Raw genomic sequence first — 16144 nt, forward strand, 5'->3', positions numbered from 1 at the left:
TGTACTCTTTTTGTTTTATTTTGGTCTTGGTTTTTCTTTCATTCTGAATATTTTGAGATTCATGTACGTTGTGTATATTAATAGTTCATTATTATTGTTGCTGAGTGGCATTTCATTTTATGGGCATACTACAATTCATTCATCCATTCACATGTTAATGAAATTTAACAATCTGCCAAAATGTCTTCCAATGTGATTATACCACTTAAACTCCTACCCAGCAATGTGTGAGAATTCTAGTTGCTGTCTTGGCCATCACTGGATATGATCAGTGTTTTTCATTTTAGCCATTCTAATAGGTATATAGTAGTGTCTCACAGTGGTTTTAATTTATATATCTCTGATGTCTAATAATGTGGTTGAGCATCTCTTCAAGTGTTTGTTTGCAATATATATTTCTTCCTTAGTGAAAGATTTGATTATCTATTTATTTTTAATATGTTTTCATTGATTTTTTTTTTTTTTTTTTTAATCCTTACCCGAGGACATTTTTCGATATTTTGTTCAGATAGAGTGGGAGGAAGAGAGAGATACATTGACCGGAAAGGGACATATCGAGTGGTTGCCACCCACACAACCCAATCAGGGCCGAGGACAAACTGCAACCAAGGTACGTGCCCTTAGGGGGAACCCAGCCCCGGTCTCGAGCCAAATCGTCCAGGGCTGATTTTTCTAGGGAGAGAGAGAAACATCCATTGGTTGCCTCCTGCACACCTCCCACTGGGGATCAAGCTCGCAACCCAGGCATATGCCCTGACCGGGAATCGAAGCAGAACCTCTCAGTCCATGGATGACACTCAATCCACTGAGCCACACCGTGGTCCCACTGATTGTTTGTTTAGATCATGTGCCGTGCCCCACCCCCGGGGGGAGGGGATTTGCCTAATTACTGAGTTGAGAGAGTGTTTATGTTTTAGATACAAGTCCTCTCTTAGATATATGATTTCTACCCCCCAATCTTTGGCTTGCCTTTTCATTTTAATAACAGTCATCTTTTTTTTTTTTTTTTTTTTTTTTTGTTCAGATAGAGTGGGAGGGAGAGAGAGAGAGAGAAACATCGACGTGAAAGGGACACATCGAGGGGTTGCCACCCACATGACCCAACCAGGGCCAGGGACAAACTGCAACCGAGGTACGTGCCCTTAGCGGGAACCGAACCCGGGTCTCTCAGGACCACAGGCCGACGCTCTAACCGCTGAGCCAAACCGGCCAGGGCTAACAGTCATCTTTTGAAGAGCAAAGATTTTCAATTTTGGTGAAGTCCAGTTTATGCTTTCTCTATAGTTTGTGCTTTTTGTCATCTCTTAAGTCTTTGCCAAACCTAAGATCACTAAGATTTTCCTCCTATGTTTTCTTCTAGATGTTCTATAGTTTTTACTCTTAATTATATTTAGGTTTATGGTCCATTTTGAGATAATTATTTAGCCTGTGATGTAGGAGTCGAGGGTTATTTTTTTGTTGTTTTTTGCATACGGCTATCTGATTATTTCAGCATTTTTTGTTCCCTATTGAATTGCTTTAATACCTTTGTTAAAAATCAGCTGATCATGTATGTGTGGGTCTGCTGATAGACTCTATTCTATTTTATGATATTTTTGTCTGTATACTCCAATACCACAACTGCTTTGATTACATAAGTCTTAAAGTCAGATAATGTGAGTCTTCCACTTTTCTTCTTTTCAGAGTTTGTTGGCTAGTCTGGGACCTTTGTATTTCCATGTAACTTTTAGAACCAACTTGTCAGTTTTTCTCAAAGACCCTTATGGAATTTTGATTGGGATTGCATTGAATCTATAGATCAGTTTGGGGGAGAATTGACATCTTAAAAATATTGACTCTTCCAGTCCATTAACTCGCTGTATCTCTCCACTAATTGAGACCTCTTAATTTCTCAGCTATGTTTTTTACTTGTAAATTCTGTTAAGATTTTCCATATAGACTCTTCTGTTATTTGTGAATAAAGACAGATTTACTTCCTTTTTCCCATGCTGGATGTCTTTTTTTCCCTTGCTTTATTATACTGGCTGGAACCTCCTGACAAGAGTGAATAGAAGTGGGTGAACTCACATCCTTGTCGTGTATCTGTTCTTGGAGGGCAAATATTCAGCCTCTCACCATCAAATAGGGCATTAGCTGTGAGCATAGAAGCACTTTATCAGGCTGAGGAAGTTTTCTTCTGTTCCTAGTTTGCTGAGGGTTTTTATTAGGAATAGAGGTCCAATTTTGCAAATGTTTTTCTATATTGATTGGAATGATCATAATAAGACTTTTTCAATTTTGCCTTTTATTATGGCAAATTATGTCGATTTTTATTTTATTTTATTTATTTATTTATTTAATCCTTACCCGAGGACATTTTTCCATTTTTTTGTTCAGATAGAATGGGAGGGAAAGAGAGGGAGAGAGAGAGAGAGGGAGAAAGAGAGTCATCGACGTGAAAGGGACACATCGAGTGGCTGCCACCCTCACCACCAACCAGGGCCGGGGACACACTGCAACCGAGGTATGCGCCCTTGCGGGAACCGAACTCAGGTCTCTCTGAACTGCAGGCCAATGCTCGAACCGCTGAGCCAAACTGGCCAGGGCCATTACGTCGATTTTTAAGTGTTATCTGCCTCCCCACTTTAATTTCTAATCTCCCTTTGCTATCTCCTTCCTGGTGTAGGCATGCAGATTCCTTATCCTAACTGTCCATTGCCTTCCCTTGAGACAACTGTCCATTTCTTCCCAGGACACCAGTATGACTTGCTAATGGCCTGTTGCATGGAGGCAGGCCTGTGCTGACTACACAGGTTAGGTTAGCAGGTTAGGTTATAAATGAACCTGTGGCTGGGTATGTCACAGGTGTTCTGGCTTCCTTGTTGGGGCAGCAGCATAATTATTACTGTGGAGATTTGTGATCTCAGAGGAGACCACAGGTGGTAGAAGACAGATGTCCAGCATGCTGCTGGCAGGCGATGCCCAGGCAGTGGGAGCTGCCTGCCTGCCTTGCTCCAGTAACCTTAGACTTGCTCCTCCTGGGAACACTGAGCTGCTTACTGAGCGCTCCTTTCCTGGAACCTTCAGAGTGCCCTTGTCCTCCCCAGACTGACCCCTGCCCAGGGCAGGAACGTGTGGACATCTCTGTGAGCTGTGAAGCATAGTGCACATTGTGTGTCTCAGAGGTATCCTGGGCTCATGGTGCAGCAGGTCTCAGACCTTGTTCTGTGGAGAAGGGAGTGAAGGACTGGCTTGCCAATGCCTTCCCCTCCTCTCAACCCCAGCAGCTCTGGCATTTGTTTCTGGGACAGGATGGCCCCTAGGACCAGCTTCATATTAAAGTATAGCATACATCCAGAAAAGTACTTGTATATTTTACATTTCAGTAAATGTTTATGAAGTTAATGCACCCAAGTAACCCCCACCCCAGGCACATCAAAAAATAGAGTATTTCTCTAGAAGCCACTTTAGGTCAATCTCTTGGTCGCTCTTCACCCCCAACTTCTGTCACCATCAAGAAGTCTTGCATTTCAATACAGAATGTATTCTTTTGTATCTGGGTTTTCACTTGACAGTTTGGGGATTTATTTTTGATGCTGTGTGTAGCGGTAGTTCCTTTGTTCTATGTTGAATAGCTAGCCCGTGATTTAGTCATCACTTATACTTTGGCCATAGCCATATGGGTGTTTTTTAGTTGGGGCTGTTCTGAGTGTGGCTGCCTGGCCCACCATTCTTGGTACTTGTGTTTCTGTTCTGTACCCTGGAGTGGATTGCTGGGTTGTGGGGAATGTGTGTCCATCTTACATTGATGTCTGACTGTTTGACTTATTGTGTGTCTCAGAGGTAGCCTCCATGAGTGACAGTGACCTTAGTTTTCTTCACAGTGGCCCCTGTTACAGGAATGCCCACTGAGAAGGTCCTTTTGCCTGGTGCTATTATTCCCACTGCCCCACACACAGCCCAGGAGTGTGGGGTAACAGGTTGAGGGAGGGGTGCACTGCACTAGAGCCATAGAGCAGCGTGGCGGCGAGTGTGCCAAGCATGCCCGGCTCCCAAAGACACAGTCTCCAAGGACAGTGGTCAGGACCTACAGACATGATCTGAGCTTTTCCCAACATTCTTCCTAGGCTTCCCAGCTTACAGAGAACGGGCTCAGGTTGGTGGCTGGTCTTGCTTATGTCAGAGTTGGGCCCTGCTGTGTCTCTGCCCAGCAGTGGGGGCTGGGTGTTTTCAGTCGGCAGCATAAGAGTGTACTGTTTTCACTTTGCTGTTTTACTTAACAGTCTCTAGGAGGTTGGCCCCCATCAGTTCCTGAAAAGCTGGCTCATTCTTGTTTTAGATCACCCATTTTCCACGTGCATGTGGTTTGAGCACTGTGTGTGTCCCTCCCTTGAGCATTGTGTCATTCCATATTGTACAGCTGGTATTCTTACTGGCTGTACCTATAGGAGCAAGGCTGCGAGGGGAAACCCTCACCCGGAGTGCTGTCATCAGATACACTGCCAACCGGACCCTTCTGTGAGCATGTCTGGCAGAAGTAAATGGTCTGCTTGGCGTTCAACTTTCCAGTTGTTTCAGTGTAGGAATGAAAGTTGAGAATTCTCAAAAAGGGCCGATTACAATCAGAATGGTACATCCTGGGGGAGGGGAGTATCAGTGGGGGGAAAAGGAGAAACATCTGTAACAAACAGTAATTAATTAAATTTAAAAAAATGTTTTATCTTCATAGAAAAAAAAAGAATGGTACATCCTGTTGACCTAATTCAGGGGTCAGGAGAATTTAAGTTCATAGTTTTGTTGGAAAGGGCTATGAGATATAAAGGAGAGGGGGGTACAGCTTGGGTACTGGGGCTGTGGAGAGGAGTGCCTCTTTTGAAGAGGTCTCATAGATGGCAGCCACTCCACTCATGCTTGGGTGCTGATGAGGAACTCCAGGAGCTGCCCTGGGTCTTGGGCCTCCTCTTCTTAGGCTGCTCATGGGGTGCATGCAGGCTGTACTCTGCTGCTGTCTGGGCCCAGGTGGGACTTTCCATCCCCTGAGCCGAGTTACAGCTTTAGTTGCATGCTCTGGCTGTGGGTGCTCTGCAGATATTGGGCATGCTCCAGCTGTGGATGTTCCTGGGGAGCAGATGGGCCCCACTGATGAGGAAGTGCTATTGTGCTTTTGCAAGTGGTGAGCTTGGCAGCTGCACCTAGGACACCCCCCACTCCCCACCCCAGTATCGTTCTTCTTCTGAGAGAGACTTTGCTCCTGTGGCTATGAGGCTTCTATGGGGTCCTGTTGGTGGACGGTACCTTCGCCAGGCAGAGCACTGGCATGGCACCTGCCCAAGGGAGGGTTCTTCTGTCTCTTTTCTGGCTGTGGGATCAGGCAAGGCAGAGCAGGGCCAAGGAGGCTGCATCTTCCAGAACCAAGGAGGAGGATTAGGCACTGACTTCTATTATTCAGGGAGATTGGGTGAGACGCCTCTTTGCATCAGCTTATAACAGAGGCAGTTTGAGTCACAGAACAGCATCCACCAGGGGACATGTGTGGAGTTGATCAGAAGCAGGAAGACTGGCTGTGGCTGAAAATGGTGCTGCTGGTACAAAATCACACATACTTGTTCAGCAAAGCCCAGTTTCATTCACCCTGTGCACACACCCTCAGCAGACACCACTGGCTCCCACTGTGTGGCTGGCAGGGAACCATGACTCAGCTGGGGATGGCATTGAAAGGCTCTGCACATTGACAGACTCAAAATCTGGTTGCTTCTGGCTGCCAACTGTGTGGCATGGTTTGGTTTGGAAAGACTGCTTGCTTGCTGAACAATTCCATAGTCTTTTGAGCTAAGTGGTTTTTATAAGTTGTCATCTAGATCATTTTGCATTTTAAAAGAAAGAAAAAGCCCTGGCCAGTTTGGTCTCAGGTTCCATCCCTGGCCCTGGTTGGAGTCATGCAGGAGGCAACCAGTTGATGTGTCTCTCTCACATTAGTGTTTTTCTCTCCCCCTCTCCCTTCCACTCTATCTAAAAATCAATGGAATACTTACCTGGAAGGGGAGATACCATGATCACAAAGGTGGTTTTCTCACAGTGAGGTTTATCCATTGCACTCCAGATGTACTGACCCCTGTGATTTCCCCAGTTGTAGATACTTGACTGCATAATTTGTGGTAGTGGGGGACTGCTTTCACACTCTCCTCTGGGGGAAAATTTTTTTTGTTAATAAATAAAAATCAACCCTGACTGATTTGGCTCAGCAGTTGGAGCGTCGGCCTGCGGTCTGGAGAGACCCGGGTTCTGTTCCCGCTAAGGGCATGTACCTCGCTTGTGGTTTGTCCCTGGCCCTGGTTGGGTCGTGTGGGTGGCAGCCACTCGATGTGTCCCTTTCACGTTGATGTTTCTCCCCCCCCCCCCCATCTGAACAAAAAATGGAAAAATGTCCTCGGGTAAGGATAAAAATAAATAAATAAATAAATAAAAATCAATGGAAAAATATCCTTGGCGAGGGTTAACAACAGCAACAAAAAAGATGACTTTCACATTGTTGGTTTTTTAACTGAACTAGTTTTTACTGCTGACCTGTCTTGCTTTGAGCCCACTGAACAAGTTGGTGTGGGCTGCCACACAGATGCAGGCCCACAGGGTGGCTGGGAGACTGGCCAGACAGTGCATGAGTCTGTCCTCAGTGTGTGCCATTTGGTGCCTGGACGAAAGCAGGCCCCAGTGCCATCATCATTTACTAAATGGCTTACAGCTCAGGGTGAGGCTTGGGGGTGTGCTGAAGACTCGACTTTGGCGGGAGAGTGTGGGTCTCCCTGGCTTTAGGGAGAAAGGCAGAGACAGCCTGGAGACCATCTGAAAATGCTGCTAGGCATGAAGATGCTGGCCCTGTGTGGCATTTCCCTTTTGTAGCAGGTCGGGGAGAGTATGTGGGTGGGATGCTTAAGTAAGGCCACAGTCCACCACCTTCTAGCTGCATGGTGAGCCCTGGACCCTCAGTTTCCTTATCTGTAAAGTGGGGTTTCAAGGGTGAAAAGCCAGAGTTTAGCCCCTGGAAGAATCCAATAGGTAGTGGTCCTGTGAGAATCAGGCCAGGTGATCCCACCGGTGCTCAGATCTCAGGAAGTGCAGGATTTCCTCATTTTCAGCACTGCTGCCCATGTCCAGCTTCATTACCAAGAGGTTGGGTATTTCCGGTGGAGGTGGGACTCCTTGATGCATGGAGAAAAGAAGGCCGTGAACCAGGGGCCTCACAAACTCCAAAGCTTTGTCTCGGTTCTTTGTTTCATATCAGGGTGGAAATACCTCCTGGGTGATAATTACTCAGGGCTTGGGGTTTACTACTTATCCCCTGAAACAGAGTGATGGCATCCACAGGTGTACAAGGGCTCATGGTCTACTGTAACATCAAAAGCCAGGGACCCCTCTTATCAGTTCTTCCCTTCGTGGCTGACGCCCTCTGGAGAGACCCTTGTGGACCTTGTAGCGTGCATGCACCACCTTCCCCTACCCCCCAAATTTGATGTCTAGGGCAGGTGGGCCTCTACTACATGAAGGAACTACATAGCAGGTTCTGGCCTTCTGGGATCTTTAGCAGGGAGACCCGGACCCCAAGCCCTTTGCAACCCAGGTGTGTGGGCTGTTTTGATATCACGTTCCTGGTAGTTTGAACCCAAGGTTAAGGGGCCTGGAGATAGGCTCACTGTAACCACCCAGCCCTGGGCCTCCTCCCCACACAGGCACCAGGTGGTGCAGCACAAAGCCACTGTGAGGAATTGGAAAACAGTTATCTGCTCACTTCACCTCCACATGGCTGCCCTGCCATTGTAGGTCTAGTAGAGTATCCCATCCAGATATAAGGAAATAGATGAATTTAGTAACCTTTCTTTTTATATTGTGGTAAATTTCAAACAAAATTAGAATAATATAACCATCCTGGCATCATTAGATACCAACTTAAAACCCTTCTTACCAGATCAACATTGTTTCCTCTACCCTTCATCCCCCCTACAGACACCCAAGTGGATTATTTTATAGCAAGCTCCAGGTGGCATCATTTCTTCAGTAGCCTAAAAGTGTCATTAAAGATTAGGATGAGCTCATGCCACTGTCTTCAGTCTGGTTCCCTCTCCCCTCTCTCCAAGGCTTTTTTGCCATCTCACCATCTCCCAAGGCCCTGGGACCTCTGATATCCACCCTAGGAGGCCCCACTCGGTTGACACCCTTAGCACAGGCATACCTGCCTGCCTTTCAGCTGACACCCACATCTTTGCCCTGAGGACCCATTCTGGGCTTTGCAGTCATCGAGCATGGATGGGAGTCTCCCCTTGGCTATATCAACTTGGTGTGTCTGCTACCCACAAGCCCTGTCATTCAGGGTGGGCAGCTTGCTGCTCGTGAGTGGGTAGGTGGGATTAGTAAAGCAGGTTCAGAAGCCTTCTGTTTGTGGTCAGGGCCACTGCCTACCAACAGGGTGTCCGGGGTGACACTGCCTGCTGGATCTGAGGCAAGAGGCCCGATCTGACACTGAACAGACCCTTCCAGGCTCCTGCCTGTCCATTGTGGTAAGGGCCAGAGCTTGGGGACAAACTCCTGGTAGCATTTCTCAAGATCTGCAGACTGATTCTATCTGTAATACCCAGGTACTACTTCCCACAGAGTGCTCAATGCCCTCTCCATCATGGCCCAAAGGGGGCACAGAGCCAGAGGGATGAGCCCCCGGGAAGGTCCCAAACTTCCATGAAACCGGGGCAGAAGGAGGGAGGCAGAAGGCAGCATTTTCCACAGGGCTGAGGGCCTCCCTGCATTCCACCTGAGTTATGGCGGGGCACGCAGGCCTGACCTGTCTCAGCTTCAGTGAAGCTTCCAAGGAGGGTACTGACTATGGGATGTCTGTGACCCCAGCTGGCTGCCATCCCTGGGCTGCCCAGGTATTCTGCCTTTCCCTCCTGTCTGGCTGTTGGACAGTGTCTGCCCAAGGACAAGGACACTTTGTGCTGCTGGGTTTACTCTGCAGGGATTGCTAGTTCAGGAGTGTGTAGGGACCCAGGGCTCTAAATATACCAGGGTGAGATCACTGGAGTGGAGATGGGCCATGTGGCAAGCTCAGGACCCTGTCAGGGCCAGAATCCTAGGGCTGGGGATAGGGGGGCTGGTGGCTTTGCTCTCCCTGTGCAATTGGCCTCCTCACTGCAGTTTCCTTTTGCACTCCATCCCTGCTCAAGGCACATTAGAGGTATGTAGGGGGTTGATTGTGTCTCCTCTCAGACCCTCTCCCTTGGCTTAATTTGAGGTAGCTTTTTGGAGCCAGCTGGATGTGTTCATGGCCACAGCCTCAAATGAAAACATCATGAGATGAGACAATTGTTGCCAGGGTATAAGTTGACCCCTGGCAGGGGCAGCTTTGTGAGAGCTCTTTTGGGTACAGTGAGGGCTACTATCATGCTTTATGTTCACTGCGATTTACACTCATGCTGCCTTCAACTGGAAATGGGGCAAATAGGAAAAGCCAGGAATACACAAGGCCAGCAGAGTAACAGCCTTCAATGATATCCACATCCTAGTACCCAGTACCTGGATACATGGTACCTTATATGGCAGAAGGGGCTTTTGTAGCCAAGGGAGCAGACCTGGATTGTCCAGGTGGGTCCAGCCTGATATCACTAACTAAACAAGATGGTGACATACGGAATCTTTACAAGCAGAGACCATTTCCTGACTGGTCAGAGGTGATGTGAGGGCTCTCTCTACACATTGCTGACTTTGAAGGGGAAGAGGTGTGCGCAAGCCAGGGAATGCAGTGTTTCCCAGAAGTTGGGGATGGCCTTCATATGACAGCGACAAAGAGAACAGGGACTTCAGTTCCGCAGCACTGAGGAACTGAATTGTGCCAACACCTGAAGGAACAGGAAACTAGCCCTTGAGAGCCCCTCAAAAGGAGGGCAGTTTGCCAACGTCTGGATCACAGCCCAAGGAGACCCAAGCACACTCCTCACCTCCAATAACTGGGATGATGCATGCATCTCGTTTAAGCAGCTCAGTCTGTGATCACGTATGAACACTTTGGCAGCAAGAGGAAACTGACACCACAGTGCTGTCAAGGATGTGGGAAACAGGCTTCCTTACCTTCTAATGGGAGCAGCCTCCCTACGGGCTAATTACAGTAGTTCATGGCCTTGGAGGTCACAGCTCCTATCCTTTGGCCTGTTAGCCCAAAGTCAAATCTGTTCATAGTAGTGATCGAAGCTTTGTCTGTAACAGCCAGTGAAAACACCTAAGTGTCCCCCCACAGGCACTGCTCAGTGGAGCCTTCCCTCACTGGAATGCTGAGCAAAAGAGGGATCTGTGCTGCTGGACATTTCAGATGTTAGTGAGAAAAAGCAAGACAGAAAAACCATGTTTTGTTTTTTTTAAATATGGGATGCGTATGTGCACAAGCTTTTGTATGCAAGGAACATTTCTGTGAAAGCTACAAGGAAATGCTGCAGTGGCTGGGTGGGAGGTGTACCTTTCTTTACTGTATTGTGCCTACATAACTCTGCTGTAGTATGTGTGCTTGTCTGGGAGAGGGAGCTTACTCAGGGTGTGGGCTTTTCCCCCTCCAGCCGGCCCACTGGAAACCTGCAGCTGCTGGGTTTGTGGAGCTGCAGGAGTTCTTTACTTATTCTGTACTCAAATCCGTCAGCGGGGATGTTTTGTCAACATGTACTCCCAAGCCATTGTTTGCCCCTTCATCAACAGGGTCTTTTAGTAAGTCCAAGTTCTTAATTTTGATAAAGCCAGATTCCAGTTTGTCCATATTTTTTTCTTGGTTGGTTAGTGTTTTGGGGCTCGTAAGAAATCTTTCTCTACTCCAAAGTGGCAAAGGTGTTCTCTTGTTTTTTCTAGAAGCCCGAGAGTCTTTGCTTTCAAGTTTAGGTCTATAGTTCATTTTGAATTAATCTTCAGTATGCTGCGGTATTTGGTGTAAGTGGAATCAGCCATATATATTTTATGTGACACTTCCCTCCCCATGGTTTGAGCTCCATCTTGTTGGTGCACAAAAGTTGCAGTCTGCTTATTTCTATGACTCTTGAATTTCTCACTCTGTTCCTTCAACTCTTTTTTAAAAAATAAATACCACTCTTTTATTATTATTATTTGTAGGGAGAGAGAAACATCGATGTGAGAGAGAAAAATTGATTGGCTGCCTCCTGCATGCCCCCAACTGGGGATTGAGCCTGAAACCTGGGCATGTGCCTTGACTGGGACGTCTCAGTCCATGGGATGATGCTCAATCCACTTAGCCACACCGGCCAGGCTGTTCCTTCAACTCTTACAGGACACTGGTGTCATCATAACATTTGAACACGTGACCTGCAATTTTCTGTGTTATCTCCTTTCTGTAGAATGTGATGGTGATGATAATACCTACCCTGGGGTTGTTGCAACAACTAAAACAAGGTGGTGACATATGGAAACACATTATTGCAAGTGTCGTAAAGGGAGGTTATTGTTTGGTCATAAGATATACACATGTGTTTGTACCAGACAAAGCCCATCACTCCCAGTCAGCTATACTAAATAAGAAAAGAATTCCCTGGTTATTTGTCAGGTACCATTTCTGCCAGGTGGGTATGTGCAGTTTCACTTGAAGGTTCAGTCTGCACTTCCTGATTACTAGCAGACTTGAGCATTGGTACTATACAATCTCCTGTGTTCTGCCCAGGGTCTCTGTATGTTCCAGATTGGGATCCTCAGGGCCCTGTGGCATTTGTCTTCTCCCACCTTGTGACTTTTTGCTGTTTATGGTCTTTGGATGAACTCTAAAGGTAATGTTAATGTAGCCACATCTATAAGATTATTACGTCTCAATTTTTTGTTGTTAATCCTCACCTGAGGATATTTTCCCATTGATTTTTTTTAGAGGGGGAGGGGGAGAAACATCAGTGTGAGAAAGACATATTGATTGGTTTGCTCCCGCACGACCTTGACTGGGCCTGGGATCAAACCTGAGATCCTTTAGTCCACAGGCTGATGCTCTGTCCACTGAGCAACACCAGCCAGGGCTCAATCTTGTCTTTCTTTCTTTCTTTTTTTTTTTAATCCCCCCCGAGGACGTTTTTCCATTTTTTATTCAGACAGAGCGGGAGGGAGAGAGAGAGAAATATCGACGTGAAAGGGACACATCGAGTGGCTGCCAGCTGCACGACCCAACCAGGGCCGAGGACAAACTGCAGCTGAAGTACATGCCCTTAGCGGGAACCAAACCCAGGTCTCTCTGGACTGCAGGCCGACAGACACTCTAACTGCTGAGCCAAACCGACAGGGCTCGATCTTTTCTTTTAAGCTTGGTACCTTTTATGTAATAAGCACGTTAGCCTCCCACCCCATCAGATGGCAGGGTAGAGTATGTCTCCTGGATCAAGAGCAGATCTTGTTTCATAAACATCATGACTATGTGGCCACTTGAGCATGTGGCCATGTACATAGATGGGAGGGTGAGTGCTAGGTGCCATGTTGGCCTTGGGAGCAGGTATGGGGCAGGGGCTTTGGTGATGCCAGCTCCACTGCCTCTTGGTGTAGGAGAGGTGAAGTGGGCTGGGATAGGGAGAAGGGCAGGGGCATGATGAGTGGCTCTTATCTTGTAGATCCGGAACATGGTGGCGGTGCTGGAAGTCATCTCCAGCCTGGAGAAATACCCCATTACCAAAGAGGCACTGGAGGTGAGTGTCTCTAGCCCACAGCACATGCTCAAGAGTGTCATCTTTCCTTGGGCACTGCAGGAAATGGGGTGGGGTGGGTTTAATACCAGAGTTGGGGTTCCATCTGCCACAGGATTCTTGGGGGTGAGAGGGATACCCAGGGGAGGCCACAGTGGGTGATACTGGCCCTGGGCCCTTTGTTTGCTGTTGCCTTTGCCACAATGTGCTGTCATCCAGAAAGCTTCCTTGACAAAGTGTCCTTGCAGTGGCCTTGGTGCCAGTAGTCTGCACGTTGTTGCTTCTGAGAATGCTGCCTCTGGCCCTGGGACCCTAGGGTCTGAGGACTGTGATTCGGAATTGAGATATCACAAAGGACCAAAATTCCCTATAGGTTTGTGTCTGGTAAGCCAGTGGTTTAGGGGTCACAGGGATGTGTCATGGTCTCTCTCTGGTTGTAGGAGACACGACTTGGAAAGCTCATCAACGACGTCCGCAAGAAGACCAAGAATGAGGAGCTCGCCAAGCGGGCCAAGAAGCTGCTTCGGAGCTGGCAGAAGCTCATTGAGCCTGTGCACCAGAATGAGGTGGTGCTGCGGGGGCTGGCAAGTGCCCCTGGCTCTGCTAACGGGGGTGCCCACAACTGCCGGCCAGAGGCGGGGGTGGCTGGCGCACCCAAGAGCATCCATGACTTGAAGAACCGCAACGACATCCAGAGACTGCCTGGGCAGCGGCTGGACAGGCTGGGCAGTCGCAAGCGCCGGGGGGACCAGCGTGATCTCGGCCACCCTGGGCCACCTCCCAAGGTCTCCAAAGCAAGCCATGACTCCCTGGTCCCCAATTCATCACCTCTCCCTACCAATGGGATAGGTGGGAGCCCTGAGAGCTTCCCAGGCCCCCTGGACAGTGGAAGGCTCGTGGGCCCTGAGGGCAGTTGCCTGGAGCAGAGTGAGAATGATAAGCACAGTGTCAAGATCCCAATCAATGCCGTGAGGCCGCACACCAGCTCCCCAGGTCTGGGCAAGCCCTCTGGGCCCTGCTTGCAGAGCAAGGCTACAGTGCTGCAGCAGCTAGACAGGGCGGACGAGACCTCAGGATCCCCTCACCCCAAGGGACCGCCTCACTGCTCCTTCAGTCCCAGGAACTCACGGCATGAGGGTTCCTTTGCCCGGCAGCGGAGCCCATACACACCCAAGGGCTCTGTGCCCAGCCCCTTGCCTCGGCCCCAGTCGCTTGATGTCACGCAGGTGCCATCACCGCTGCCAGTGGCCCAGCCGTCCACACCCCCCATGCGGCGGCTTGAGCTGTTGCCCAGTGTGGAGAGCCCAGTACACTGGCTAGAGCAGCCTGAGGGCCACCAGCGGCTGGCAGGGCTGGGCTGCAAGGTGGTGTTGCCACCAGCTGAGTCCCTCCTGCCCCGGGCTGGCTTCTCCCCAGACTCCTCCAGGGTGGACAGCGACGCGGCCTCTTCCGGTGGCTCGGACAGCAAAAAGAAGAAGAGGTACCGGCCTCGTGACTACACCGTGAACTTGGACGGCCAAGTGGCTGAGGCAGGTGTCAAGCCTGTCCGGTTAAAAGAGCGGAAGCTCACTTTTGACCCCATGACAAGACAGATCAAACCTCTGACCCAGAAAGAGCCAGTGCAGGCCGACAGCCCTGTGCACACAGAGCAGACCAGGACAGAGCTGGACAAACCCGAGGCCAAGGCCAGCCTCCAAAGCCCCTTTGAGCAGACGAACTGGAAGGAGCTGTCACGCAATGAGATCATTCAGTCCTACCTAAGCCGGCAGAGCAGCCTGCTTTCATCATCAGGCGCACAGACTCCAGGGGCCCACCATTTCATGTCCGAGTACCTGAAGCAGGAGGAAAGCACCCGGCGCGGGGCCAGGACGCCACACGTGCTACTGCCTCCAGCCCCATCCACTGACCTCCCGGGGCTGAGCCGCCAGGTCACGCAGAACGATCTGAACAGGATCCAGGCCCACCAGTGGCCAGGGGTAAATGGGTGTCAGGACACACAGGGTAACTGGTATGACTGGACGCAGTGCATATCGCTCGACCCGCACGGCGACGACGGGCGGTTGAACATTCTGCCTTATGTTTGCTTAGACTGACTGGCCCCTCGGCCTCTAAGTGCATTCCCACCTTGCAGTTAGCAGGAGGGCAGCCGGGCCCGGAAGCCTCCAGTGGTTTGGAGCCCAGCTGAGGCAGAAGGTGGGGCAGGGGTCTAGAGGTTCTCTCCGAGCTCTTCCCTCAAAATTCTCCTTCTTTTGTGAAATGCTGCTACCAGTTTACTAACAAAATTACAAAGGAAGGACCGCGTGGAAGGAAGGCCAGCAAATTGAGTTCAGAACTCTATAGCAAACCAGCTATAAAAAGTGTCAGTTCCCCACCCCAAAAGAGGTGTGGACACTTCCCGGCACCCATAAGCTGGGACCTCAGTTGCAGGCAGGCACAGAAAACCTGTGGGAGAAGTTACCTTTAACAAAGCAACAGAAGCACGCATATCACCTACCTGCGTTTTCTGTTCTTTAATTTGGCCCTGAGGGTTTGAGGCAGTGGGCAACCCTATGGCCTTTGTTTGCACCCCACCCAGCCAGTGTTTCTGTCATGGTTCCAGAAGCTTTGCAGATGTAGCAAGCTGCTGGCATGAGGCGGGCCACCTAGCTAGCCAGTTTGACCCACACTCCATGGTATTTGGTTTCAGTTCAAACCCAGTTTTTAAAGAAATGCTGCAAAATTTTAAGTTTTCTAGAGTTTATTTTATTCCCCTCTTCCATCTGACCACCAGCCAAGTAATTTTCCTTTTCCTTTTCCCTTTCCTGCACATATCTAGAAAATTTCACCTTTCTAGAGTCCCATCCCCAAAACAAAAGGTTCCCACAGGTGTGTGCTACTGGTGTGTAAAGCTGTACTATTGGAGAGGAAACCTGTCTGCGCTGGAAACACTCATGACCATTCCTTTAGATTCGTTTGCCTTATGGTTATTGTCATAACGCGATTTGCAAAAACAAGGAGCCTTAGTGAATGTACAGTACCTAGACTTCTGTGTTCTCAGGATGCAGAAGGGAGCAACTTTGCTATTTGGTCCAGTAAGTGGACACCTTGTGATATAAATGTGGAAATAAAAAAAAAAACATTTGCACAGACTGGTCTGAGAATCATTTCTAATTTGGTCCTTTATAGCCAAATCAGCCCTTTGTGGATTCTGGACAAACCAAGAAAACCTGGAGCAAAGAAAACGTGTCCAAGCTTCGGGCCCCACGGGGGACTGCAGGGAGGTGGACAGGTGACCCAGTCAGCCTGTTAGCATTCTTCATGGGCACTGACCTCCATTTGCTTTTCATTCATTCAGAGCCACATGTTACTTCTCCCACCCCGTCACCTGCTGGCTTTGGGTGAGAGACCAGGGTCTATCAAGGAATGTTCTGTCTCCATCCAGACCTCACCTGCCCCAGAGAGAAGCCCTCTCAAGCAGGCTGTGTGACCTTTTTTTTTTT

The 16144-nt window shown here is 49.0% G+C and overlaps 1 protein-coding gene and 1 non-coding gene across 2 annotated transcripts in view; both read left to right on the top strand.

The window, feature by feature from the left end:
• Window positions 1-16144, top strand: part of MED26 (mediator complex subunit 26) — a 50720-nt gene extending 34576 nt beyond the window's left edge. The window contains exons 2-3 of the mRNA XM_036241011.1: window positions 12594-12668; window positions 13106-16144. Of these exons, the coding sequence (XP_036096904.1) occupies window positions 12594-12668; window positions 13106-14758 (1728 nt within the window). The 3' untranslated portion in view covers window positions 14759-16144. The remainder of the gene's footprint in view (window positions 1-12593; window positions 12669-13105) is intronic.
• LOC118616718 lies at window positions 6004-6166 on the top strand. The gene has a single exon (XR_004956692.1). It is a non-coding gene; the product is annotated as a U1 spliceosomal RNA (small nuclear RNA).

The sequence above is a fragment of the Molossus molossus genome, unplaced genomic scaffold (genome assembly GCF_014108415.1).
Source record: "Molossus molossus isolate mMolMol1 unplaced genomic scaffold, mMolMol1.p scaffold_m16_p_4, whole genome shotgun sequence".
In the NCBI taxonomy this organism is placed as follows: domain Eukaryota; kingdom Metazoa; phylum Chordata; class Mammalia; order Chiroptera; family Molossidae; genus Molossus; species Molossus molossus.